This window comes from Amphiprion ocellaris, chromosome 5, assembly GCF_022539595.1.
Source record: "Amphiprion ocellaris isolate individual 3 ecotype Okinawa chromosome 5, ASM2253959v1, whole genome shotgun sequence".
Lineage (NCBI taxonomy): Eukaryota > Metazoa > Chordata > Actinopteri > Pomacentridae > Amphiprion > Amphiprion ocellaris.
Genome location: NC_072770.1, coordinates 39,416,428 through 39,441,726, shown reverse-complemented (window position 1 = coordinate 39,441,726; position 25,299 = coordinate 39,416,428). Strand labels below are relative to the sequence as shown.

The 25,299-nt window shown below is 39.9% G+C and overlaps 2 protein-coding genes across 3 annotated transcripts; both read right to left on the bottom strand.

The window, feature by feature from the left end:
* Positions 1–291: 291 nt before the first annotated feature.
* hgh1 (HGH1 homolog (S. cerevisiae)) lies at positions 292–11,423 on the bottom strand. 2 transcript variants are annotated; one of them, XM_023262117.3, is made up of 10 exons: positions 11,256–11,423; positions 8,820–8,945; positions 7,052–7,190; positions 6,830–6,967; positions 5,441–5,592; positions 5,174–5,274; positions 3,065–3,163; positions 2,533–2,624; positions 2,340–2,462; positions 292–867 (listed from the first exon to the last, which is right to left on the bottom strand). In XM_023262117.3, exons 2-10 carry the CDS (start codon positions 8,927–8,929, stop codon positions 697–699), a joined length of 1,125 nt encoding a protein of 374 aa, XP_023117885.1. In that variant the 5' UTR covers positions 8,930–8,945; positions 11,256–11,423; the 3' UTR covers positions 292–696. The 2 variants fall into 2 exon arrangements, with proteins under 2 accessions (XP_023117885.1, XP_054866818.1); XM_055010843.1 differs by having other exon boundaries at positions 8,820–8,941.
* Positions 11,424–15,820: 4,397 nt separating this feature from the next.
* Positions 15,821–22,579, bottom strand: zgc:153675 (uncharacterized protein LOC768179 homolog). Its single transcript, XM_023262118.3, has 3 exons — positions 22,383–22,579; positions 20,170–20,257; positions 15,821–16,640 (listed from the first exon to the last, which is right to left on the bottom strand). The coding sequence occupies exons 1-3, from the start codon at positions 22,389–22,391 to the stop codon at positions 16,351–16,353; spliced, it is 387 nt and encodes a 128-aa protein (XP_023117886.1). The 5' UTR covers positions 22,392–22,579; the 3' UTR covers positions 15,821–16,350.
* Between the last annotated feature and the right edge of the window lie 2,720 nt (positions 22,580–25,299).

Below are 25,299 nucleotides of genomic sequence, written 5' to 3'. Positions count from 1 at the left end.
AGCATCATCCAAAATTACTCACAATTTGTCTAAATGACAAAAACTAGACCTACTGACAACTGTCCAGTTGTCAGTAGGTCTACTCTAGAACTTTCTCCAGTTGTCAGTAGGTCTACTCTAGAACTTTCTCCAGGGGACCTTCTCCTCTATGGACTTCAAGGACCTGGAACTCTGGAAATATTCTCAGTATGAAGGTAGAACTCTGATCATTGATAAAGTTACTGGAGATGAAGAAACACAAAATACAAGAAGCTGAGAGGAAATAAAGTAAAATAAGAAAAAGAGTCACTGTTAACTTCTGACAGATGTTTATTTGAACTCCTGCATTGTCTACAGATCAGCTCAGGAGTTCAAAAAGAGAAAAAAAAGACCGTTCAGTGGATATTAATTAAACTGTGAGAAAACAAAAGTTCATGAAGGTCATTAATGACAGTCTGAAGTGATTCTGCTCATTTTTCTTCAGCATGGATCCAGGTCCACTTATTCTACAGAACCTGTTGATTTGTGGCTCATCTGTCAATGAGACGCAGAATAAAGTGGATTTGTTTCCTTATTTTACTGATAAAACGGATAAAAAGCTAAAAATCACAAATATTTCTGGTGATTTCTTTCAAACCCAGCAGCAGCTTCTGGGGTCCAGAGGTTCAACGTTCTCCGGTTTTATTTCTGATTTGGAGCTTTGTGAGTTTTACTGCATCAGTCTGTCCTCCCTGATTTATCCTGGTTCTTCTGAAGCTCCTCCTGGTTCTTCTGAAGCTCCTCCTGCTCTCTGGCATCGGCCTCCTTCAGCTTCTCCTCCACCTCCTCAGGTATCTCCACCTCCATCAGGTTCTCCATCCCTGACTCCGGTTCGTCTCCGATCAGAACCTGCAGTGACCAAGATGGAACAAGTTCAGCTTCACGACTCCAGGACTCATTGAGCAGAAACATCTCCAGCAGCTCCATCAGGTCCAGGACCTTTCTATCATGTTTTTAGTTGTTTGGACAAGATTTAGGAAAAGATTTTGTTCTTCTAGAAGAGTCTGGAGATGTTTTCATCCAGTTTTCCAGCTTTGATTTTCTTCTCAGGATCGTTTTCAACACATTTGGAGGCATTTCTGAATATTTTTCAGCCATTCTGAACAGGTTTAAAACCATTTTAGACCATTTTTAGTCTAATTTGTGAACGTTTATGTAATTTCAGGTGAGTTTTTAGTTGTTTTTGAACATTTTTTAACTCATTTTGTACAGGTTTGTGTCATTTTGGACAATTTTACAACATTTTTGGACAAATTTTGAACCATTTTATGCAAGTTTTGAGTCAACTTGGACACGTTTCATGCACATTATCGTCTCGTTTCATGTCTCATTTTGATTCTTATTTTGGTCATTTGTTTTGGTCTTTTTTTTGTCTGTTTGTGTTGTTTTCTGTCTCTTTGTGGTCGTTTTATCTCCTCATCGTGTAGATGTTCTTCTATCTCCATGTTTCATCGTTTGTGTCTCGCTTTTGTCATTTTGTGTCTCATTTTTGTTGCTTTGTCTCATTTCTGTCATTTTATGTCTTGTTTTTATCGTTTCTCGTCTCTCGTTTGTTGTTTTGTGTCTCATTTTTTGTCATTTTGCCTAATTTTTGTGATTTTCTGTCTAATTTTTGTCGTTTGTCTCATTTCTGTCATTTTATATCTTGTTTTTGTCGTCTTGTTGTCATTTTGTGTTTTGTTTCTGTCGTTTTGTGCCTCGTTTTGGTCGTTTTGTGTGTTCATTGTGTTGCTTTGTGTCTCTTTGTGGTCATTTTCTCTCCTCATCCTGTAGATGTTTTTCTATCTCCATGTTTCCTCTCTCCTCTGCTCATCATCTGTAGATGTTCCTCCATGCTGGATGGATCTCCAACTACTAGATCCTCTGTTCTCTGTTTCTGCTGCATTTATTTGAACACGTTTCTCGTTGTTTTGAACCAATTCTGGGTTTTTGTTATTTTTGAGTCATTCTGGTCAAAGTTTGAGACAAATTTAAAGTAGTTTTAACCAATTACCTGTCATTTTTGGACAATGTGCTTGTTTTTTGAGTTATTTAGTGTTTCGTGGGTCTTCAGGTGTTTTCAGGTCATATAACAAATAATAATCGTCGTCTCTGTAGGTCTTTGAAGACGTTCCACCGCTCATCTTGGATGAGAGGTGGAACGTCTTCAAGAACCTACAGAGATGTCCAGTTGAACAATCCCGTTGTTTCTCTACACAACCTCCAGTTTTCGTATTTTTACTCCGAGTCAATCAACTAAAACCCCGTGCAACCACCTGGAGAACCGACTGAAGAACCAAACGTGTTCCCTGTTTCTGAGCTACCAGACTAGATGTTCCTACCTGGACCAGCTTCTCGCAGGCCGCAGCAACGTGGACGTCCTTCTCCCAGCGGTGGAACTCCCTCATGATGGGATAGACGTTCTTGTCCTTCAGCGTCCGTCGGCCGGCTTTAGTGGCCGTCAGCTGGAGAGGAGACAGATGGTGAGAAGCTGAGCAGAAGAACATGGTCTGGCTGAAGGGTGGAGGTCTTTACCAGCAGCAGGGTCTCCAGCAGCATCTTCCTCACGTCTGGATCTTCTTCCCTCTTCTTGTCCTCTGGTAGATACTGCAGGTCCACCGGCAGACCTAAACACCAACAACCACAAACTGAAGCATCTTGATGTGGAGAACCAACCAAAGCCTGATAGTTCATCTAAAGCACCTCTGTAGGTCCTGGAAGAAACTGTAAACTCTGAGCTCCATGAAGTCTTCAGTGACTCCGACCAACAGGAGAGAGGATGGAGACAGAAAAATCCCGAAACATGAACAAAAAACACCCAGAAACTGATTTGGTTAGAAGAGAAAAACCAAAGTTGAACGTCTTATTACTGAACAAAAGCCTAAAACCTGGAACCACTGAGAGTCCAGATGTTAAACTCTGGATCACAGTTGGGTCGAGGAGCTCAGAACTGATATTTTTTTAGGCTCTGGTTGTTTTTAGTGAGTTTCTAATCATTTAGATGTGCTGCTGTTTACTAGAAACTCTAACAGCTTCAGACCAGGAACTAAACCATACATCTCCAGACCTTCATTCTCCTCGTCGCTCAGCTCCTCTGGTCCGGCCAGCGGCAGCAGCAGGAAGGGCAGGATGTCCACGGCGTCGCTTAGCAACCACTCATGATGCCCTGCACAGGTGGGAGCAGATTATGGGATGTTTGGGTGTCAACATGGCAGATTTAAAAAGACGGCTTAACATCAGTCCCTTCAGCTTCACACGGAGTCTGAAGGAAGAAACTAAAACGTCTGAAGCTTCAGGTGTCTTCGTTCTCACTGAACTCCAAACCTGCCAACAGGTTCTCATTTAGAATGGTTCTACTCTCTGCTTCCTGTTCTCCACATACTTTTTCACGGCACCGTATCTACAGTTCAGCTGCAGATATCCACACTTCTCTTATTAGGACTCGATTTAATCCCATTCTCAAGCAGCTACACTTTAATTCTGACTGGTCATATTTCTAGTTCACCAAATCTTTAATTCCTCTCAACTCGAGCTGAACAGATTTTTCAAAGTTCAGGTCAATCCTTAGAGTTTAAAAGACGTTCTGGAGCAACATCGTATCAGACGCCATCAAAAAGGGTGACTCACTACAAGAAGAGCGACAGGAATTAGTAAAACCATCAACAGGACAGTTTACACTCGAAACTCAGAGCAAACTGATGAGTGAAGAATAAAAGATTCTGAAACTGAGCTTGAATTCATCAGGGTTATGTTGGAAATGTCTTCAAGTGGAATCCCATACAGTCAGTCTTTAAAGATAACTAGAAGTAGACTTTTGAGTCCAGATTAGCTCCTGTTAAATGTTAAAATGGTCTTAAACTGTCTGAGGAAGGATGTCAGGACTGCATTCTAAGTGTCTGATCAGTGGAATCTTATTCCGATTAGCTCAAACTGAATTAAAGAGACCTCTAATGGTTGTTTTCACTAGTCTAGTCTACTAGTTTTACCAGTAGTTAAATGGTAAAACTATCTGAGGAAGGATGTCAGGACTGCATTCTAAGTGTCTGATAAGTGGCATCTGCAGCTATATTCCTCACTGCAAAACTCTAAATCCTACCAAGTCTGTTTGTCTTATTTTCAGTCAAAATGTCTCATCCCACTTGATTTAAGATAAATTCACTTAATAAGAGACATTTCAACAGATGGAGGGACTTGTTTTAAGACAACGCATCTTAAATATCTTGTTAAGTCAAACAATCTGGAAATTATCTTGTTTTGAGTTGTATTTTACAAGAAAACTCAAAATAAGTTTAACCCTCGTGTCGTCCTGCGGGTCAGAATTGACTCGTTTTGAAGTTTGAAAATGTGGAAAAAAAAATATTTTCACAGTGAAACTTCTGATGTTCACATTTTTAACATTTTTGGGAAATCTTTGAACATTTTTTGGTGGAAAAAAAATAAATGTTAAAAATGTTTCTGAAGAACATTCACATAAAAATCAACCAAAATCCAGCGAATTTCACTGGATTTTGGTTGATTTTTATGTGAATGTTCTTAAAGAAAATATTAGCAGTTTTACTGATATATATGGAATCACTTTAGATATTTTTAGGATTTTTTTGGAAGATTTTTACTCGTTTTTTGAATATATTTACAAGAATTTTCTTGTCAAATTTTGGGGTTTTTTTAAAAAAATAAAACTTTTAAGGGAAACTTTGAAGGAATTATTGGAATTTTCTTCCTGAAGTTTTTTTTAAAATTTTCAGAAATTTGGGGAATTTTTTTGCTGAATTTTGGGATTTTTTCAGACAAGGAAACAATATTTTTGGTGCCCGTAAATGAGGACAACAGGAGGGTTAAAACATCTCAAATTAGGAGGTTACATGAAAGCGAAAATCTATTTTTGAGTGGAAAACTGCTTTTTTTTTTAAGCATGTCTGGCTTATTTTAAGACACCTAAGCTTTACAATCCTGGTAAAATAGAGCTTAAAATAAGTTTTCCCAGCTAATTTTAAGATCTCAATATTCTAAATATCATATCTTATTTCTAGAAATCTTACCAAGTCATTTTTCACTTCTTCTATTGGCAGATTTTTTCACTTATTTCAAGGTAAAAGTTCATTGAAATAAGTTTTTTTTTCTTGTTTTGTTTTTTGTTTTCTTGTTCTGTTTCCTGCTCTAGGACCTCCAGACTCACGGTGGTCGAAGCAGCAGTTCCTCAGGGTGCCGATGACTCCGCCCCTCCGGACCACCGACGCCTGGTACTGAGTGAAGGGCAGCAGCCTCTGAATTACACACCTGTACACACACAGTAACACACAGATGGTGGTTTTTCATCTTTTTCTGGTGATTTTTCATCTTCCTGGACTCTCTACGCCACTCGTTTCATCAGAACGACTACATTCTAGAAGCCTGATGCAGAAACGTTCCCTCCACAGGTGTATCTGTGGGCGTGGCGACTCACCTGTCCGGGTCCAGCAGGTAGTTTCTGGCCTCAGGTAGCTGCGTCAGGTTGGACAGCAGAGGGCCCAGGTAGTGGAGTTTAGCTCTCTGATTGTAACCTTCAGTGCAGAAGATCTGCACCAGCTGAGCCACATCGAGCTGCTCCTGGAGAACCTGGAACAGACAAGCAGAACCTGATGAACCCGACGGACTGAAGACAAGGAGGCAGTTCATCCAACACCAGACAGAACCTCAGACAGAACCAGAACTATGATAAATCCACTAATACTCACAGTTGGTTATGGAGAAAATGTCCCCTGCAGAAAGTTCTAGAGTAGACCTACACTAGAACTTTCTGCATTTGTCGGTAGGTCTACTCTAGAACTTTATCCAGTTGTCGGTAGGTCTACTCTAGAACTTTCTCCAGTTGTCAGTAGGTCTACTCTAGAACTTTCTACAGTTGTCAGTAGGTCTACTCTAGAACTTTCTCCAGTTATCAGTAGGTCTGCTCTAGAACTTTCTCCAATTGTCGGTAGGTCTACTCTAGAACTTTCTCCAGTTGTCGGTAGGTCTACTCTAGAACTTTCTCCAGTGGTCGTTAGGTCTGCTCTAGAACTTTCTCCAATTGTCGGTAGATCTACTCTAGAACTTTCTCCAGTTATCAGTAGGTCTGCTCTAGAACTTTCTCCAATTGTCGGTAGATCTACTCTAGAACTTTCTCCAGTTGTCAGTAGGTCTACTCTAGAACTTTCTCCAGTGGTCGGTAGGTCTACTCTAGAACTTTCTCCAGTTATCAGTAGGTCTACTCTAGGACTTTCTAGGGAACGTTCTCCTCTATGGACTTCAAGGACCTGAACCTGGAGTCAGTGAGGACTCCACCGTTGGGTCGAGGACTAAAGAATTATTAGTTTTTACAGGATCTGGTTTGTATAAAGAGTTTATTTTTAGTAGTTTTTAAATGATAGAAGTGTAATAAAATGATGTTGTGTTGAGTTTGTCATGAAAATATTGTTTCTGTGGTGATTTTGAAATGAGACAGAATAAAGTGTTTTCTAGTGGTTTTGAGTGTTTTCATGTTGATTTTGTGTGTTTTTGTGGTGATTTTGTCTCTTTTTGTGATGCTTTTGTGTGTTTTTGTGTTGATTTTGTCTTTTCCAGCAATTTTGTGTTTTTTTATGGTAATTTTGTGTGTTTTTGTGGTAATTTTGAATCTCTTTCGAGTGATTTTGAACTCTAAAACTTTTTCACAGCTGCATCGAGAAGCCATAGCAAAGTTAAAGATCCCAATGTTCTATTTTTCTAACTTCTGGTTCCGACAAACTGTTTAATTTGCAGATGTTTGAAAGACAACCTGCCTTTCTAATCCCAGCAGCGGCTTCCAGAACCTTCCAGAACCTCCGACTGGACTCACCTTGAACACGGTTCGGCAGGTCTTCTCGTGGCGGCTCAGGTTGGACAGGATGGTGCAGATCTGATCAGAGAAGACGTAGTCTGGATCCACCAGGTTCTTCAGCAGAACCGGCAGAACTTTAACCTCGTCCACCAGAACCTGACAGAGAACACAGAGACGTATCAGGTCTGTCCGGTCCAGATCAACGATCAGTAATGGATTCAGTAAAGGATGGGCGGTCACCTGGTGCAGAGTCTCGTCGGCCGACAGGTTGATCAGGACGTGGAAGCAGTCCTTGACGATGGCGATGGACGGGTCGGAGGTCAGAACCAGCAGAGCGGAGACGACATCGGGTTTAGAGCGAAGGAAGCGGCAGCCATCACTGGAAACAGGAAACAGGAAGAGAAGCTTTGAATACAGGAAGTTCAGGATTTAGGTTCTTACATGAGAACATGAGACGTTTATCTGTCCAACTTTAAGACAAGCAAAGACAAAAACAAGCAAAGAATCTCCAGAAACTGGTTGGCCCTCAGAGAGTTAACATCACTGGATCAGGACCAGTTTAGTGTTTATACTGGAGCTGAAAACCCATATAGAACCAGAACTAATCCATGAATACTCAAAGTTGGTTCTAGAGAAACTGTCCCCTGGAGAAATTTCTAGAGTAGACCTACCGACAACTGGAGAAAGTTCGAGAGTAGATCTACCGACAATTGGAGAAAGTTCTAGAGTAGACCTACTGACAACTGGAGAAAGTTCTAGAGTAGATCTACCGACAATTGGAGAAAGTTCTAGAGCAGACCTAACGACAACTGGAAAAAGTTCTAGAGCAGACCTACTGACAACTTGAGAAAGTTCTAGAGTAGACCTACCGACAACTGGAGAAAGTTCTAGAGTAGACCTACCGACAACTGGAGAAAGTTCTAGAGTAGACCTACCGACAACTGGAGAAAGTTCTAGAGTAGACCTACCGACAACTGGAGAAAGTTCTAGAGTAGACCTACCGACAACTGGTGAAAGTTCTAGGGTAGACCTACCGACAACTGGAGAAAGTTCTAGAGTAGACCTACCGACAACTGGAGAAAGTTCTAGAGTAGACCTACCGACAACTGGAGAAAGTTCTAGAGTAGATCTACTGACAATTGGAGAAAGTTCTAGAGTAGACCTACTGATAACTGGAGAAAGTTCTAGAGTAGACCTACCGACCACTGGAGAAAGTTCTAGAGTAGACCTACTGACAACTGGAGAAAGTTCTAGAGTAGATCTACCGACAACTGGAGAAAGTTCTAGAGTAGACCTACCGACAACTGGAGAAAGTTCTAGAGTAGACCTACCGACAACTGGAGAAAGTTCTAGAGTAGACCTACCGACAACTGGCGAAAGTTCTAGGGTAGACCTACCGACAACTGGAGAAAGTTCTAGAGTAGACCTACCGACAACTGGAGAAAGTTCTAGAGTAGACCTACTGACAACTGGACAGTTGTAGAGAAAGTTCTAGAGTAGACCTACTGACAACTGGACAGTTGTGGAGAAATTTCTAGAGTAGACCTAAAGGACAACTGTCCAGTTATCAGTAGGTCTACTCTAGAACTTTCTGGGGAGACGTTCTCCTCTATGGACTTCAAGGACCTGAACCTGGAGTCAGTGAGGACTTCACCGTTGGGTCGAGGACTAAAGAATTATTAGTTTTTACAGGATGTGGTTCATGTAAACAGTTTATTTTTAGTAGTTTTTAAATGACAAAAGGTAATAAAATGATTTCGTGTTGAGTTTGTCATGAAAATGTTCTGTTTGTGGTGATTTTGCATCTTTTTGAGTGAATTTGATCTCTAAAAACTTTTTCAAAGCTGCATCAAGAAGCTCAGAGAGTTAAGATGACAGGACCAGGACCAGTTCAGTGTTTATACTGGAGCTGAAAACAGCTGATATTATATAGATTTTTTCTTGATAATATACTGATATTATATTGATAATGTATTGATATGATGCTGATATTAAACTGGGGTCCCACCGGTGTCCTGACAGTCCCAGGATGTACTCGGTGGCTCGTCCTTTGACGTCCCGTCGAGTCGTCGGCGTCAGGAAGGAGAGAAGTTCTGCAGCTTCAGCATCACTCAGCATCTTTAAAAGTTTCTAACTTTAAGAGAACCAAAAAACAACCATCAGTCTGAGATCAGAGAATCACATAAACCAGAAACAGTCCGATGCCTCAAACAGACATTGATCCTGATGATTAATATTAATATAAATGACATTTTGCTGGATGAAGGAAATATTCTGAAGCTAAATTATAAACTCATGAACTCAAATAGAGAAATAAAGATTAAATAAGTGAGCTGATCAGCAGAGAACAACTTTGATAGTTTTAATTTTTCTAATAAAAATGCCAAACATTCTGTGTTTTTGGATAATTATGCAGCAGTTTAATGTTTATGACAGAAGAAACAATCATTGGTTCCCTGGATGTGTTTCTAGTTTCTGATAATCCACCAGAGAAGACTTTAAAAAGGTTGTTCTGGGTAAACTTTAATGTTGGTAGGAGGTTGGTCAGAATAAGTTCTAGTGAAATAAAAACTCATTCTGGAAGACTTTTGTTTCTTTTTGGAAAGATTTTCATTTGATTTTCAACAAGTGTCAAATCACATTGGATGAATTTTGGACACATTTCAGTGATTATTGTGTAATTTTGAAGATGTTTTTCAGTCATTTTGAACAGTTTTTAAGTTATTGAATAATTTCCAAGAAATTTTGGATGATTTAAATGACATTTTAAACAATATGGAGTCATTTTTGACAATTTTTTTTGTTACTTAGGACAACTTTTATGTCATTTGGAAGAAGTTTTTTGAAATAATTTTTATTTTTAATTTTGATTAATTCTATCTAAAGATGGAGAAAACTTGTGATCGGTGGTCAGAACTAATTCTAGCAAAATTAAAACTAATTCTGGACCATTTTTTGTTTCTTTTTGGATGGATTTTCGTGCGATTTTAACGAATGCTCAGTCCACTTGGACAAAGTTTGACTACTTTTGGACATATTTGGGTAATTCTGGATGATTTGAAGAAGTTTTCAAGGACTTTTGGACAATTTTAAAATTATTTTTCACAATTTTTAAGTAATTTTGGATGATTTGAAGAAGTTTTCAAGGACTTTTGGACAATTTTAAAATTATTTTTCACAATTTTTAAGTAATTTTGGATGATTTATGTGTTATTTTGAACAATACTGAGTTTTTCTGTGATTTTGGATGACTTTCATGTCATTTTGAATAAGCTTTTCAGCAACTGTCAACAATTTTTGAATAATTCTGTCTCAAGACGGAGAAAACTTTAAAAAGTCATTGTGGGTGAACTTTAATGCTGATAGGCGGTTGGTCAGAACTATTAGAGCAAAATAAAAACTAATTCTGGACAATTTTTGTTTTTTTTTTCTGGACAGATTTTTGGACAATTTTAACAAAAGTTGAGTCCACTTGGATGAATTTTGGACACATTTAGGGAATTACTGTGTAATTTCGAAGAAGTTTTAAGTCATTTTGAACAGTTTTTGAGTTATTTAACAATTTCCAAGACAATTTGGATGATTTAAATGACATTTTGAATAATAAGTCATTTTAGACACATTTCAAGAATTTTTTAAAATAAATTGAGTAATTTAGGACATTTTTTGTGTTATTTTGGACAACTTTTGTTTCATTTGGAACAAGTTTTGTAAAATTCATTTTCAAAACGTTTTTATTATTTTGGAGTATTGATTACTGATCAGACAGATCTTTTTATTTTGCTCTAACAGTTCTGACCAACCATCTACTACATGTTTTCTATTTATTATTATTCATTATTATTTATTTTGAAAATTAGTTAAAAAAAAACTTGTTCCAAATGACACAAAAGTTGTTCGAAATAACGCAAAAAAATGTTTAAGCCTTGAAATATGTCTGAAATTACTCAATATTGTTCAAAATGTCGTTTAAATTGTGCAAATTTTCTTGGAAATTGTTCAGTAACTCAAAAACTGTTCAAAATGACTTAAAAACTTCTTCAAAATCACACAACAATCACCTGAACGTGTCCAAAATTCATCCAAGTGGACTCAATATTTGTTAAAATCACAAGAAAATCCGTCCAGAATTGGTTTTATTTTTGCTTTAACAGTTCTGACCAACTAGCTATAAACTGAACAGCTGCTGTGGTTTTAATATAATTCATATAATCAATATAAAAGGCTCAAATTGTGTCTCTCTGGTGGTGAACAGCTCGACAGTGGATTATTTCAAGATTTAAACACCTTTTTAGAAACACTTTGCTGTCATATTATTCTATTATCAGGTTATTTACTGCAGTTAAAGTTAAATTAAGGTGGAAATTGTGAATTTTCTCCACATGAAGCTAAACTGTCAGCTTCTAAACGTCCAGTTAAACCTTATTTTTTATTAAAAACTCACCTTTAAGCCGCTACAGAGCTTCTCCGGGTTTCATTTCGCTTCTATCGGTTCTCCTGCGGCTGTTAAAATCCTGGAAAACACAAAAAACATACCAGAAAAACACCGAAAAAAAACACCAAAACTCTCCACCATGTGGACACTGCGGCAAAACTCCTCCTTTCTTCCGGGTTAACTGCCGGGTTTCTTCTTCTTCTAACTCATTACCAGCAGCCTGGAGCCTCCCGCTGGGTCCTACTGCCTCCCAGTGTTCACCAAGGGTTACAACCGCTCTACCTTCTGGCCGCTCAGCTGAATACAGACAAATACAAAGAATCAAGAATCTTTATTGTCATTGTGTTTCCACACATTGAAATTACGATTGGTGACACCCAGTCATAGATAAAGAATAGAAAAAGGCACACTATGTACAAATAAAATAAAAAATACTGAAAAGATATAAATATGTAAACAGAGTTAGTGCACATGAGCAGTAGGATGAGTGATAAAGTTCAGTCCAGTGCAAGACTCACTTCTTTATTGCACATAGTGAGTCTCTTGTGTGTTCAGAGGGAATGGATGGACAGCTCTGGGATAAAAACAGTTTTTCAGTCTGGAGATCAGAGTTTTTATGTTTCTGTACCGTTTCCCCGAGGGAAGCGGAACAAACAGCAGGGGGTCAGCAGCAATACGTCGGGCCTTCCTCTGGACCCGGTATACTGAGTCCAGGTCTGGAAGAGGACTTCCTACAATCCCCTGTGCTGTTTTCACCACCTGGGATAAGTTCTTTCTGTCCTCAGCTGTGCAGCTGCTATACCACACTGTTGCACCAAGACAGAGGATGCTTTCTATTGAGGTTCTGCAGAAGTTCATCAGGAGCTGAGGGGAGAGACCAGCATGTTTCAGCTTCCTGAGGAAGAAGAGTCTTTGTTGAGCCTTCTTCACCAGGTGAGCTGTGTTCAGAGACCAGGTCAGGTCAGATGGAATGTGGACACCCAGGAACTGGATGTTGTCAACATGCTCCACTGCTTCCTCTTTGATGAGGAGAGGAGCTGCTCTGTCCTCCTGGACCTCCTGTAGTCCACCATGACCTCCTGTAGTCCACCATGACCTCCTGTAGTCCTCCTGGACCTCCTGTAGTCCACCATGACCTCCTGTAGTCCTCCTGGACCTCCTGTAGTCCACCATGACCTCCTGTAGTCCACCATGACCTCCTGTAGTCCTCCTGGACCTCCTGTAGTCCACCATGACCTCCTGTAGTCCACCATGACCTCCTGTAGTCCTCCTGGACCTCCTGTAGTCCACCATGACCTCCTGTAGTCCACCATGACCTCCTGTAGTCCTCCTGGACCTCCTGTAGTCCACCATGACCTCCTGTAGTCCTCCTGGACCTCCTGTAGTCCACCATGTCCTCCTGTAGTCCTCCATGACCTCCTGTAGTCCACCATGACCTCCTGTAGTCCACCATGACCTCCCGTAGTCCACCATGACCTCCTGTAGTCCTCCTGGACCTCCTGTAGTCCACCATGACCGCCTGTAGTCCTCCTGGACCTCCTGTAGTCCACCATGACCTCCTGTAGTCCTCCTGGACCTCCTGTAGTCCACCATGTCCTCCTGTAGTCCTCCTGGACCTCCTGTAGTCCACCATGACCTCCTGTAGTCCTCCTGGACCTCCTGTAGTCCACCATGACCTCCTGTAATCCTCCTGGACCTGCTGTAGTCCACCATGACCTCCTGTAGTCCTCCTGGACCTCCTGTAGTCCTCCTGGACCTCCTGTAGTCCACCATGACCTCCTGTAGTCCACCATGGCCTCCTGTAGTCCTCCTGGACCTCCTGTAGTCCACCATGACCTCCTGTAATCCTCCTGGACCTGCTGTAGTCCACCATGACCTCCTGTAGTCCTCCTGGACCTCCTGTAGTCCTCCTGGACCTCCTGTAGTCCACCATGACCTCCTGTAGTCCACCATGGCCTCCTGTAGTCCTCCTGGACCTCCTGTAGTCCACCATGACCTCCTGTAGTCCTCCTGGACCTCCTGTAGTCCACCATGACTTCCTGTAGTCCTCCTGGACCTCCTGTAGTCCACCATGACCTCCTGTAGTCCACCATGACCTCCTGTAGTCCTCCTGGACCTCCTGTAGTCCTCCTGGACCTCCTGTAGTCCACCATGTCCTCCTGTAGTCCTCCTGGACCTCCTGTAGTCCACCTTGACTTCCTGTAGTCCTCCTGGACCTCCTGTAGTCCTCCTGGACCTCCTGTAGTCCACCATGTCCTCCTGTAGTCCTCCTGGACCTCCTGTAGTCCACCATGACTTCCTGTAGTCCTCCTGGACCTCCTGTAGTCCACCATGACCTCCTGTAGTCCACCATGACCTCCTGTAGTCCTCCTGGACCTCTTGTAGTCCACCATGACCTCCTGTAGTCCTCCTGGACCTCCTGTAGTCCTCCTGGACCTCCTGTAGTCCTCCTGGACCTCCTGTAGTCCACCATGTCCTCCTGTAGTCCTCCTGGACCTCCTGTAGTCCACCATGGCCTCCTGTAGTCCTCCTGGACCTCCTGTAGTCCACCATGACCTCCTGTAATCCTCCTGGACCTGCTGTAGTCCACCATGACCTCCTGTAGTCCACCATGGCCTCCTGTAGTCCTCCTGGACCTCCTGTAGTCCACCATGACCTCCTGTAGTCCTCCTGGACCTCCTGTAGTCCACCATGACCTCCTGTAGTCCTCCTGGACCTCCTGTAGTCCTCCTGGACCTCCTGTAGTCCTCCTGGACCTCTTGTAGTCCACCATGACCTCCTGTAGTCCTCCTGGACCTCCTGTAGTCCACCATGACCTCCTTGGTCTTGTTGGTGTTCAGAACAAGGTTGTTCTCTGAACACCACTGAATAAGGTGCTGGATCTCCTCTCTGTAGAGGATCTCATCATTGTCTGATATGAGACCCACTACGGTGATGTCGTCAGCAAACTTCACCATCGTGTTTGTGGAGTGGATGGAGATGCAGTCGCTGGTGAATAGTGTGAAGAGGGCTGGACTGAATGCAGCCCTGCACTGGAAAAAAATGTCCCACTCAAAACACGGAAAAAAATTATTTCAAGGAACTTTTATCTTGAAAAACCTCCAGGAAGAAAATTCCAATAATTCCTTAAAAGTTTTGTTTAAAAAAAAAAAAAAAAAAAACAACAACAAAAAACAACTTGGGCAAGAAAATTCTTGTAAATATTTTCAAAAAATGAGTAAAAATCTTCCAAAAAAATCCTAAAACTATCTAAAGTGATTCCATATATATCAGTAAAACTTCTAATATTTTCTTTAAGAACATTCACATCAAAATCAACCAAAATACAGCGAAATTTGCTGGATTTTGGTTGATTTTTTTGTGAACAATTTTTTTAAACATTTGTTTTCCATCAAAAAACTGTTCAAAGTCCCTGATCCAGTGACACAGCGATGTGGACAGTCCCAGGTTACGGAGCTTCAGTGTCAGTTTGTCCGGCACGCCGTATTAATAGCTGAAGTCCAGAAACAGCATCCTCACATAGGTGTCAGAGAGCTGCAGGTGGGTCAGGGCCGTGGAGACTGCATCCTCTGTTGATCTGTTCTCCCTGCAGGTGAACTGATATTTATCCAGACCAGCAGGATGACGTCCTTCATGTGCTTTAGGACGATCCTCTCAAAGCACTTCATAATCACCTGACTCAGAGCAACAGGGCGCTAGTCGTTCAGGCAGGTCACTCCTGATTTCTTAGGCACAATGATGGAGGTTTTGAGGCTAACAGGGACTGTGGCAAACTGCAGTAATAGTCAGAATAATTCATAATAAATCTGAATATTTGTCTTTATTCAGCTGAATAAAGACAAATATTTCAAATTATTTTAAGAAACAGGCCTGACTGTTGAAATACATCTGCAAATTTATCGCAGTTAAAATTAATTTAATTAAACAATGCTAATAAATTTAAGTTTAAATATATTTCTAAAATTATATGCCATCAGTGACAACAGAAGAGAAGTTCTGGTTCAGATTTATTTGTTAAGTGAAGTTTTCACATTAAAACTGTTAAATGAAAGTGTTTGTGAAAAAAAATCTGTACTTTAATTGATTTTTTTTTAAATTTTGATTGTATTTTTGAAAGAAAGAAAAACTTACAACTATAAATAACCATTTAAAAAAAATTAAAAACTATCAAGACTGTTCAAGCACATTTGCGAAATTTAGCACTATTTCACAAAGATTCTATTAGATAAAATGTTAAAGTTTAATAATGTATATTCATCTGTTTGTTTTATATTACCATATATTCAAGGCAACTTCATAGTTTTTACATGTAAACATCCTTTAATTAACATTAAAAAGCCCCAAAACACAACGAGCTCCTTTCAAATTTAGGACACAAAATGTATTTTATTCTGAAAAATTCCTGTATTTTTATGGTTTATTTATATTTTTTGAGCTTCGCTGTTAAAAAAAAAAACCCATTAAAATCCATTGTTTTAGGAGTAAACATTCGATTTAAACTGAATATTTGCTCATAATAAAACCTCCAAAGTCTAAATCTTTAACTTACCTTCAAACACTGAGACAGAATCTAGTCAGAATATAATGAACTTTATTGATACATTGAAAAATAACAGTACAAACATACAGGACATCGTTCCGTCCCTCAGATCCAAATGTTGCAGCTCAGAGTTCTGATTAAAGGTCCGGCTGCTCATCGTTTTATGATTAAATCTTCTAAAAGTCAGTCGATCGCTGCAGCGTTTTAACTTTCAACAGAATATTTCACAACAGGAAGCTGAGAAAACACCTGAGCAGGTGATCTGCAGCTTCCTCAACACACACACCTCTTCAACATTGCTTCAATAACATCACAAAAAATAAAAAACAAAGACTAAAAATCAGCATGGGAACTGAGAAACATTTCACCAGACGTGCAGATTGGAGAGAGTGAAGAGCGGCACTGAGCATGCTCAGTCTGGCTGTAAACAGGAAGAGATTCAACAGGAAGTCACCACGTTCCAGGAAGCATTTCTTGTTCTGTGTTTAGAGTTTAGAAACCGATGAAGGTACCGTGGAGTCGGAGATCAGCATCTCTGTCGGCTCATCATCATCATCATCTTCGTCACTCCGCCTTGTCCTTCCTCTTGGCCGTGAACGGGACTTTGCTGGCAACACTGGAGCCCATCGTGGAGACGCCGCCGGCCACAGCAGAGACTCCGCCCTTCACCAGGCCGACGCCCACCGATGGCACCGTGGTAACCGCCGACTTGGTGATCTCCAGGCTCTTGCCGCCCACCCAGGCCACGCCCCCCACCGCGGCGCCCACCACGCCCTTGGTGACGTTGAAGAGGCCGCCGGTGACCCTCCAGACGACGCCAGGCGGCGCCGCTGCCCCGTGGTCCTTAGCGGAGTCTGGAGGGAACCACAGGAAGAACCGACAGTCAGAGTTCATCTAAACATTGGACTGAAACCGTCTTTAATGATGTCCAAACACAGTCCGGGTTTTTATTGATTTATTTATTTATTTACACAGATAGCCGCAACATTAAAACCACTGACAGGTGAAGTGAACAACATCCATCTTATTGGTTCTAGGTGGTCTTCTGCTGGAAAACCTTGGATAAATGGAAATCCTAAATGTCACTGACCTACCTCCGCAGGAAAATACACTCCACTACATCACAAAAACGCCAAAAAAACAGGAACATCCTGAGAAACATAACAGGGTTAGAGTTAGGGTAGCTATGACTCCTTCTAGACCTCCTGATTAGTGGTACTATGACTCATACCTCCTGATTAGTGGTACTATGACTCCTTGTAGACCTCCTGATTAGTGGTACTATGACTCCTATACCTCCTGATTAGTGGTGCTATGACTCCTTGTAGACCTCCTGATTAGTGATACTATGGCTCCTTCTAGACCTCCTGATTAGTGGTACTATGACTCCTTCTAGACCTCCTGATTAGTGGTACTATGACTCCTTCTAGTTGCTCACTGATCTTCCTGGATCCTTTTCCATCGTTGTCGAGTCTCTCAGTCAGATTTTTCTCTTCCTCTGTTCAGTTCTTTTCCATGTGGAGCCATGATGCAGACATAGATAGACCCAGTCCATAGGTCCTGAACCGAGAACGTTCTTCTGTTCTCAGCTCATTTTAGAAACATGTTCATCAGTTGGACTGACTGGAATCACAGCTGGACTAAGTTTAGTTTCTACTTTGGGGCTGAACTTTGATTATTATCTTCATGAAGAGTTTCTTTTTTGTTGTTCAGTAGAAATATTCTGCTGTTCTACGTAGAAAATAATGCAGTCATTGAGGTAATTCAGTTTGGAATCTTTTGACATTTAAGTGATACTCCACAGAGGTGTACTAACTGCTGTTGTAAACTGTGTTTTATGACAAACCAAAGTAAAAACGAGTTAGATATTTGACCTGATGACTTTCAGGGACCAGGGACTGAGGTCTGGACAGAAGATTCAAGCAGCAGAAGATGAACAGTTCCATCAGACTGGTGGAAACTTTGACCTACTGAATGTCACCATGAAAGTCTGACTAAAGTTCACCTCAGTCCCTCAGACGATGTTGAAAGACTTCAGTCTGGAACCAAGAAGAATCAAGAACTTCACCACCCCAGAAATCCACAGTTAGATTGGATGCAGAACATTGAGGAAGAACATTCAGTAGAAGTTAGTGTGTCTTCAAACTTCTAACATTCTGGTCGGTGTTTATGCACCAGTTCAAGGGTCAGACTTGGTTCTGGTTCCAGTTATTTTGGGGACAAATGTGTGAATATTGTAAATCTTAAGAGGACCTTAGAGGAAGTCTTTAGCTCCCAGGTTTGGTTCAGACGTGTGGAACTGAACATGGGTCAGAAGGTCTGTGGTGGTTTTCAGATGTCTGGACTAAACCAGGTCCTGGTTCTTGTTTTAAAAATACTGTACAACTTATTCTAGATAAGGACAGAAACTACCTGCTGTCAGCCTCATGATGTACAGTAGTACCACTAATCAGAGGAACAATTCTGAACGGTTATTTTTTGAACAGTTCGCTTTTATTTTACAATTTTTGTCCTGTTTTGTTCAATTACACATAATATCGTGTAAACCCTCCAATTAGGTTTGTTTGTCAGGAACATTAATGATAGTTTTACATGACATTGTTTTTTAAAAATTGTATTTTACATTTTGAATCTTCTTTCTTTTTATGTAGTGAAAAATTAACACACTCTCCTGTTCAGGGTGTGCAAATATGTGAAATGAATTATTTTACTTCAAAATGTTGATTTCACTTTATAAGACAAGCAGAAGAAGTTTTGAACCAAAAAAATACTTTTAACAGTTTTAAAAAGATTTTTTTCCCTTCAAAACGGGTCAATTTGCCCCACAGTATAACTGGAAAATTAAATTAATTGACATTATGTAAAAAACAGGTCAAAAGTGTAAATAATGTCCACTTCATCATGTAGCTAATGTGACTAACATTAGCTTTGACAGTCATAGTTGTAGCAGTCGTAGCAGTAGTGGTAGTAGTGGCTGCAGTGGTATAGCATTAGCAGTAAGTACTGGCGGTGGTAGTAGCAGTACTTGTAGTAGTATTGTGGCTAACTTTAGCTTTGAAGGTAGTAGCAGTTGTAGTAAAGTGGCCAATTTGATGTAGTAGTAGTAATGTGGCTAACTGTAGTTTTGACGGTAGAACTAGCAGTAATGTGGCTAACTTTAGGTTTGATGGTAGTACTAGCAGTAATGTGGCTAACTTTAGGTTTGATGGTAGTAGTAGTTGTAGCAATGTGGCCACTGCTAGCTTTGATGTAGTAGCAGTAATGTGGCTAACTGTAGCTTTAATGGTAGAGCTAGCAGTAATGTGGCTAGCTTTAGCTTTAAAGGTGGTAGTAGTTGTAGTAATGTGGCCAATGTTAGCTTGATGGTGGTACTAGTAGTAGTACTAATAATGTGGCTAACTTTAGCTTGATGGTTGCAGTTGTTCTGTCAAAAATCTGTAGGTTTAAAAAATGTTCTTTAATGAAGTATGGTCTTAAATGAACCTTCACTAATCTGCTAAAATATCTTTATTTCCAGATTTTTGCTGTGATTTTCACAGCTTTTGAACCTTCCAGAGGTCCAGTGTTTTTAACACAGTGGTTCAGATTTTTTCTAGTGTAGTCTCTGGTGAGTTTTAGCTTCTTTCCTCTTCAAACGAAGCCTCGCAGCATTTTAGCTTCAGAGAGGTGATAACTCCATTAAAACGAGAAGGATGCTGAGAAGTTACCAGAACCTTTAAACCTCTGCAGGTCAGTAAACGGTGATTAGAACTGGAAGCTTCATCCAGAAACGATGCCAGTTAAAGACTGGACAGAGCAGCGATGCTAACAGCAGTTACACAAACACACTTATTCCCTCGACAAACCAGCAGAGTCTGAAATAGCAGCAACATGTGAGCTCAGGTTGCACCATATTCCCTCCTGATGCTCCAGAGTTCAGCCTCGACCGGGGATCCTACCGTCTGTAGTCTGACTGGTTCTAACCGGTTCTAACCGTCTGACTGGTTCTAACTGGATCTAACCGTCTGACTGGTTCTAACTGGATCTAACCGTCTGTAGTCTGACTGGTTCTAACTTGTTCTAACTGGATCTAACCAGTTCTGACTGGTTCTAACTGGATCCGACAATCTGATTGGTTCTAACTGGATCCCACCGTCTGACTAGTTCTAACTGGATCCTAACGTCTGACTGGTTCTAACTGGTTCTATCCCTCTGTAGGCTGACTGGTTCTTACTGGTTCTTACCATCTGTTGGCTGACTGGTTCTTACAGGTTTTTACTGTCGATAGGCTGACTGGTTCCGACTGGTTCTTACAAGTTTTTACCGTCTACAGGCTGACTGGTTCTGACTAGTTCTGACTGGTTCTTACCGTTTATAGAATGACTGGTTCTTACTGGTTCTTACCGTCTGTTGGCTGACTGTAGGCAGGTTCGTCTCCGTCCGAGGCCTCGCTGGTCCCCGGCTGAGGCTCCACGTTGACGTTGTTCACATTCTGTAAAACACAGAAAACACATTTTCAGCTTGGTAAAAAAACCTTTTTGTTTATCTTAAAGACTTAGAGGTTGTGAACATTAGAACTCACTGCTGTTATTATGTCGATGTAGAAACTGAGGAACCAATAGGGGTTCAGCTCTGTGTAGCCCCACCCCCTCACTGTTTACAGGTGAACCAATCAGAATGAGTCCACCAGATTTATTTACTTCCTGCTTCCTGGATCCTTAGAGTTAGCATGTTGTAAGCTAATGTGGCTAATGTTAGCACTAGTTACATTTGTAGGAGGATCCTTACAGTTAGCATTCTGCAGGCTAATGTGGCTAACGTTAGCACTAGTTACAACTGTAGGAGGATCCTTAGAGTTAGCATGTTGTAGGATAATGTGGCTAATGTTAACACTAGCTAGAACTACAGGAGGATCCTTAGAGATAGCATGTTGTAGGCTAATGTGGCTAATTTTAGCAGTAGTTACAACTGTAGGAGGATCCTTAGAATTAGCATGTTGTAGGCTAATGTGACTAATGTTAGCACTAGAGTTAGCATGCTGTAGGCTAATTTGGCTAACGTTAGCACTAGCTAGAACTATAGGAGGATCCTTAGTGTTAGAGCATCATGTAGCAAATCGAACATTAGCTTTGATAGTCGTAGTTGTAGCAGTAGTAGCAGTCAGAGTAGCAGTGGTAGTAGTAGTAACAGTAGCAGTAGTGGTAGTAGCATTATCAGTAGTACTGATGGTTGTAGTAGCAGTAATTGTAGTAGTAATGTGGCTAACATTAGCTTTGATAGTAGTTGTTGCGGTAGTGTTGCAGTAGTGTGGCTAGTGTTAGCTTTGATGATAGCAGTAGTAATAGTAATGCGCCTAACTGTAGTTTTGATGGTAGAAGTAATGTGACTAACATTCACTTTGATGGTTGCAGTAGTTGTAGTAATGTGGCTAATGTCAGCTATGATGTGGTAGCTGTAATGTGGCTAACTTTAGCTTTGAAAGTAGTGCTAGCAGCAAAGGGGCTATCTTTAGCTTTGATGGTACTAGTAGTGGTAGTAGTAATGTGGCTAATGATAGCTGTGATGTTTGCAGTAGTAGTAATGTTGCTAATGTTAGCTTTAATGGTTGTAGTAGTAGTAATGTTGCTAATGTTAGCATTGGTGTTTTCATGTTTCCATCTGTTAGCATCTGTTAGCTTCTCTCCTGCTCTTTGAGCTCATTGAACTACATTCTAATCCAGCTGAACTACAATAACGTTACTCTCATTTCCAGATGTTTCTGTTGTCAGACAGCAGAACGAGGATGAAACAAACGAAATGCTAACATGCTAACATGAGTTAGCTTCATTTAAAAGCTGATTTTATAATGTCATCTGACAGCAAACACAGCAACTAAAAAGATTTACTGAGAGAAAGTTAGACGGTAGAAAGTCAGACAGAGGAAGTCTTCTTCCTGAAGGGGGCGGGGCTGGTGGCAGCTCATTTAAAGCTATGGAAACAGTTTAGAATAGAACGGAGATGTTATTTTGGATTCAGAGTCCGAGTTTTACGCCTAACTTAATCCACCAACTCTGAATCTGAAATTAATTTCAGATTCCGATTTTTTTCCTGCTGCTGATACGAAAGAATCTGGTGAATATTGGTGTTGATGTCCTCGTTTCTCAGCAGATCTCATAAATCATAAAAAAGATTTTTACAGAAATGATGAATATTTCTGCTAATATTCTGGATTATTTATGTGCTGACCGGAGTTAAAATCAGCTTTTAAAGGCATCCTTTGTCTCCAGGTTAAATTAAACTACTCGAGGTGTTTATTCATATTTAAAGGCGAGTAAAACTCCACAGGTGAGCGTGGTGATGATGTCACTCAGGTGTTCCACGTTCTCCTCTTGCCAGCTGCTGAATAAACCCTTTAATGTACAGGTAAACTCACAAACTGTTCTTTAAAGTCCCAGAACAGACTCAGGAGAGTTTTAAAGGTTCATCTTCAGGTAAAGACTGAGATTCTCTGAGCAGAAATGCGTCCACATCCTCCTTTAATCATAATAATAAAAATAATAATAATAATAATAATTCTGTGATAGCTCATCCTGCTTCATCCTGTTACCTGCCTCCATCCAGATCTCTGATGGACTCACCTTCACCATGGTTCCACCGCTGCTCCCTCAACAAACTGTTCCGCTCCAAGTTTCGCAGCTTTCTGTCGTTTTTCTGTTTTTTTTCCGTGAAACTCTGAAACTCTGCTGCTGCTTTTTATCACAGCTGAAAAACTTGTGCTGCTCACACCGAAGCTGCAGCTTCTGCCGACGTGGCGCCTCCAGCACGCACACGCACGCACACACAAAACACACGCACACACTAAACACAAAAAGACACTGCGCTTCCGTCCCAGACCTTCAAAATAAAAGCATGCAGACTGACGTGATTTTGTCGTTGCGCTTTTGATGGTTACAAATACAAATTATTATATTATATTATATTATATTATATTATATTATATTATATTATATTATATTATATTATATTATATTATATTATATTATATTATATTATATTTTATTATATTATATTATATTAGTTATAAAAGCAAAAATAAACTTGAGTGTGGCCGATATTCCTCTCCTGTTTGTGGTATTTTGCATGTCCCTTCTTCACTGTCAGGACCATGCATCCATTGTGGTAGGCTGATGTTATGAAATGTCCTTTGTATCTCTGCTTTGCTTTTTTTAAAAATTCTCCTGTTGTCTTCATTTACAGGCACCAAAAAATATTGTTTCCTTGTCTGAAAAAAATCCCAAAACTCTTTCTGAAAATTTGTAAAACCTTCAAGAAGAAATTCCAATAATTCCTGAAAAGTTTTATTTAAAACTATCCCCCAAATCTGACAAGAAAATTCTTGTAATTATTTTCAAAAAATGAGTAAAAATCTTGCAAAGAAATCCTAAAAATGTCTTAAGTGACTATATATATATATCAGTTAAACTTCTAATATATTTTTTCAGAACATACACAAAAAATCAACCAAAATCCAGCGAAATTTGCCGGATTTTGGTTGATTTTTTAATGCATGTTCTTAAAAACACATTTCTTTTTTTCCAACAAAAAAATTTCCCCCAAAATGTTGAAAATGTGGAAATTTTCACTGTGAAAATATGCTTTTTTCCACATTTTTAAATTTTAAAACGGGTCAATTTGATCCGCAGGATGACACAAGGGTTAATTTTATTTTTCTGTAGTCATCGTGTGTCTTTTTGTCTTTGCCTTGCATCTACTTGTCATTTTGCATCCATTTGTGGTGGTTTTGTGCCTCCGTGCTTCATTGTCAGGACTCTGCATCCACTGTGGTAGTCCTGGTCTGGTTCTCACCAAACATCTGGACTCCATCCGACCAAGGCATTAATACAACCAGCTCAGCCTTAATCTTTAAACTATTAAACTAAAACCAAAGTCAGACTAAACTGTTCTGTCGGTATCTCTACATGGACAGGACGTACAGAGAAAAGTGCAATGCAGTTTCTCAGAATCCCACCATGTGGACAAAAAAAATTTAAATATATTTAAAGAATACAAACAAAAAATATTAAAACAGTACAAACTGCACAGGGGTTAATATGAGGAATTAAACAGAATGTACATCCCAACACACATATCAGCTGCAACTATAATATTTTATCCACATGTTTATGTATCTGTTGGCAGTTTTATTAAAATAAAGGAATGGAACTTCTCATTCAGAGATCAATTTGTGAAAAGCTAATATTAGATGCAGTCACTAACTTCTTCTAAATCACTTCTTCAAACCCACTTTTATCGACTTGCTTTTATGTGAGGTTTACATTTAGCTTTAATTACTTTTAGTTTTCTGTTCTGTATTTATGTACTGTTTATTTTATATGTTCTCCTTTGTTTTATTTTTCGCCGGCCGGTACTTTGGTGTGATGTCATCTTTAATTCTAATGGATTTTTTAGATTTTTAATTTCTAACTTTTAACCCTCAGTCTTATTCTTTTATTTTTAAACTAAGTAATTCCTTTTGTTTGATTTGAGTGCTAATCTAGCTAATTATTCACTGAAGTTACTATCATTTTTACTATTTATTTTAATCGACTGCTCTGACTCATCTCCTTATGTCTTACTTTATTGTCTGTGTTGCATATTTTGACTGTAAAAACACCTTGTGAAAGCTGTTCTTAAGGCTGCTATATAAAAAGTTATTACCATTATTATTATGATTATTACTTGCATCAGTTCTGTAAAGCAGCTTATTCCAGGCTGGAATTTTTATTATGAAAACACATAGAGGTCTACTTCCGGCTCCAGATTTATCTCCAGATTCTGATCAGTGAAACGTGTCTGTGTGACGTCGCTGTCTCTGATGGGTTTGAAGTGAGCAGAAGCTTCAGACCAACAGTAAAGTCAGAGATCCTGTAGATCAGAGATGTTCCCGAAACCTTCATCCATCACAGGAGATGAAACAAAAACACTTTCTGTCGTCATGGAAACGCTCCTGATGACTGCATTTGTCTTTGAGCCAACAGTAAAACACATTCAGTGTTTATTCTTTCTGCTCGGTGGAAACACTGTCTGCGGTTCACCTGAAATCTCTCCGTCAGGATTTAATATCTGCACGGAGCCTGGCAGAGTTTTTGGTCTTTGACAGAATCTTGTATTTTTGGAAAAATCTTTGAATGACACATGAAGATAAAATGTCATGATTTTATGCTTAGATTTGGTTCTTTCTGCTGATTAAAGCACTCATTGGACATATTTCATTCAAGAATTGTAGTAAAGTCAGTCCATTCAACATCGGAATGTTTTGGCTTCTTTGCTGTCGGAGGAAATGCTTCCGAAATGATTCCATCGAAGGAAAGTTCAATTTCAGATTCAAAGCCTATTTGCTGTTTATGAATATAATATTTAACCCTTGTGTCGTCGTGCGGGTCAAAATTATCCGTTTTAAAGTTGGAAAATGTGGAGAAAAAAAATTACAGTGAAACTTCTGATGTCCACATTTTCAACATTTTTGGGAAATCTTTGAACATTTTTTGGTGGAAA

Bases quoted from the DNA above. Each gene is read 5' to 3' on its own strand.
- hgh1 (XM_023262117.3), bottom strand. From the start codon at position 8,929: ATGCTGAGTGATGCTGAAGCTGCAGAACTTCTCTCCTTCCTGACGCCG. The intron at 7,191-8,819 runs GTGGGACCCCAG...TCCTGTTTCCAG, and splicing joins CTGGGACTGTCAGGACACCG to TGATGGCTGCCGCTTCCTTC. The intron at 5,275-5,440 runs GTGAGTCGCCAC...GTGTGTGTACAG, and splicing joins TACCTGCTGGACCCGGACAG to GTGTGTAATTCAGAGGCTGC.
- zgc:153675 (XM_023262118.3), bottom strand. The intron at 16,641-20,169 runs GTAAGAACCAGT...GGTTCCCTCCAG, and splicing joins CTACAGTCAGCCAACAGACG to ACTCCGCTAAGGACCACGGG.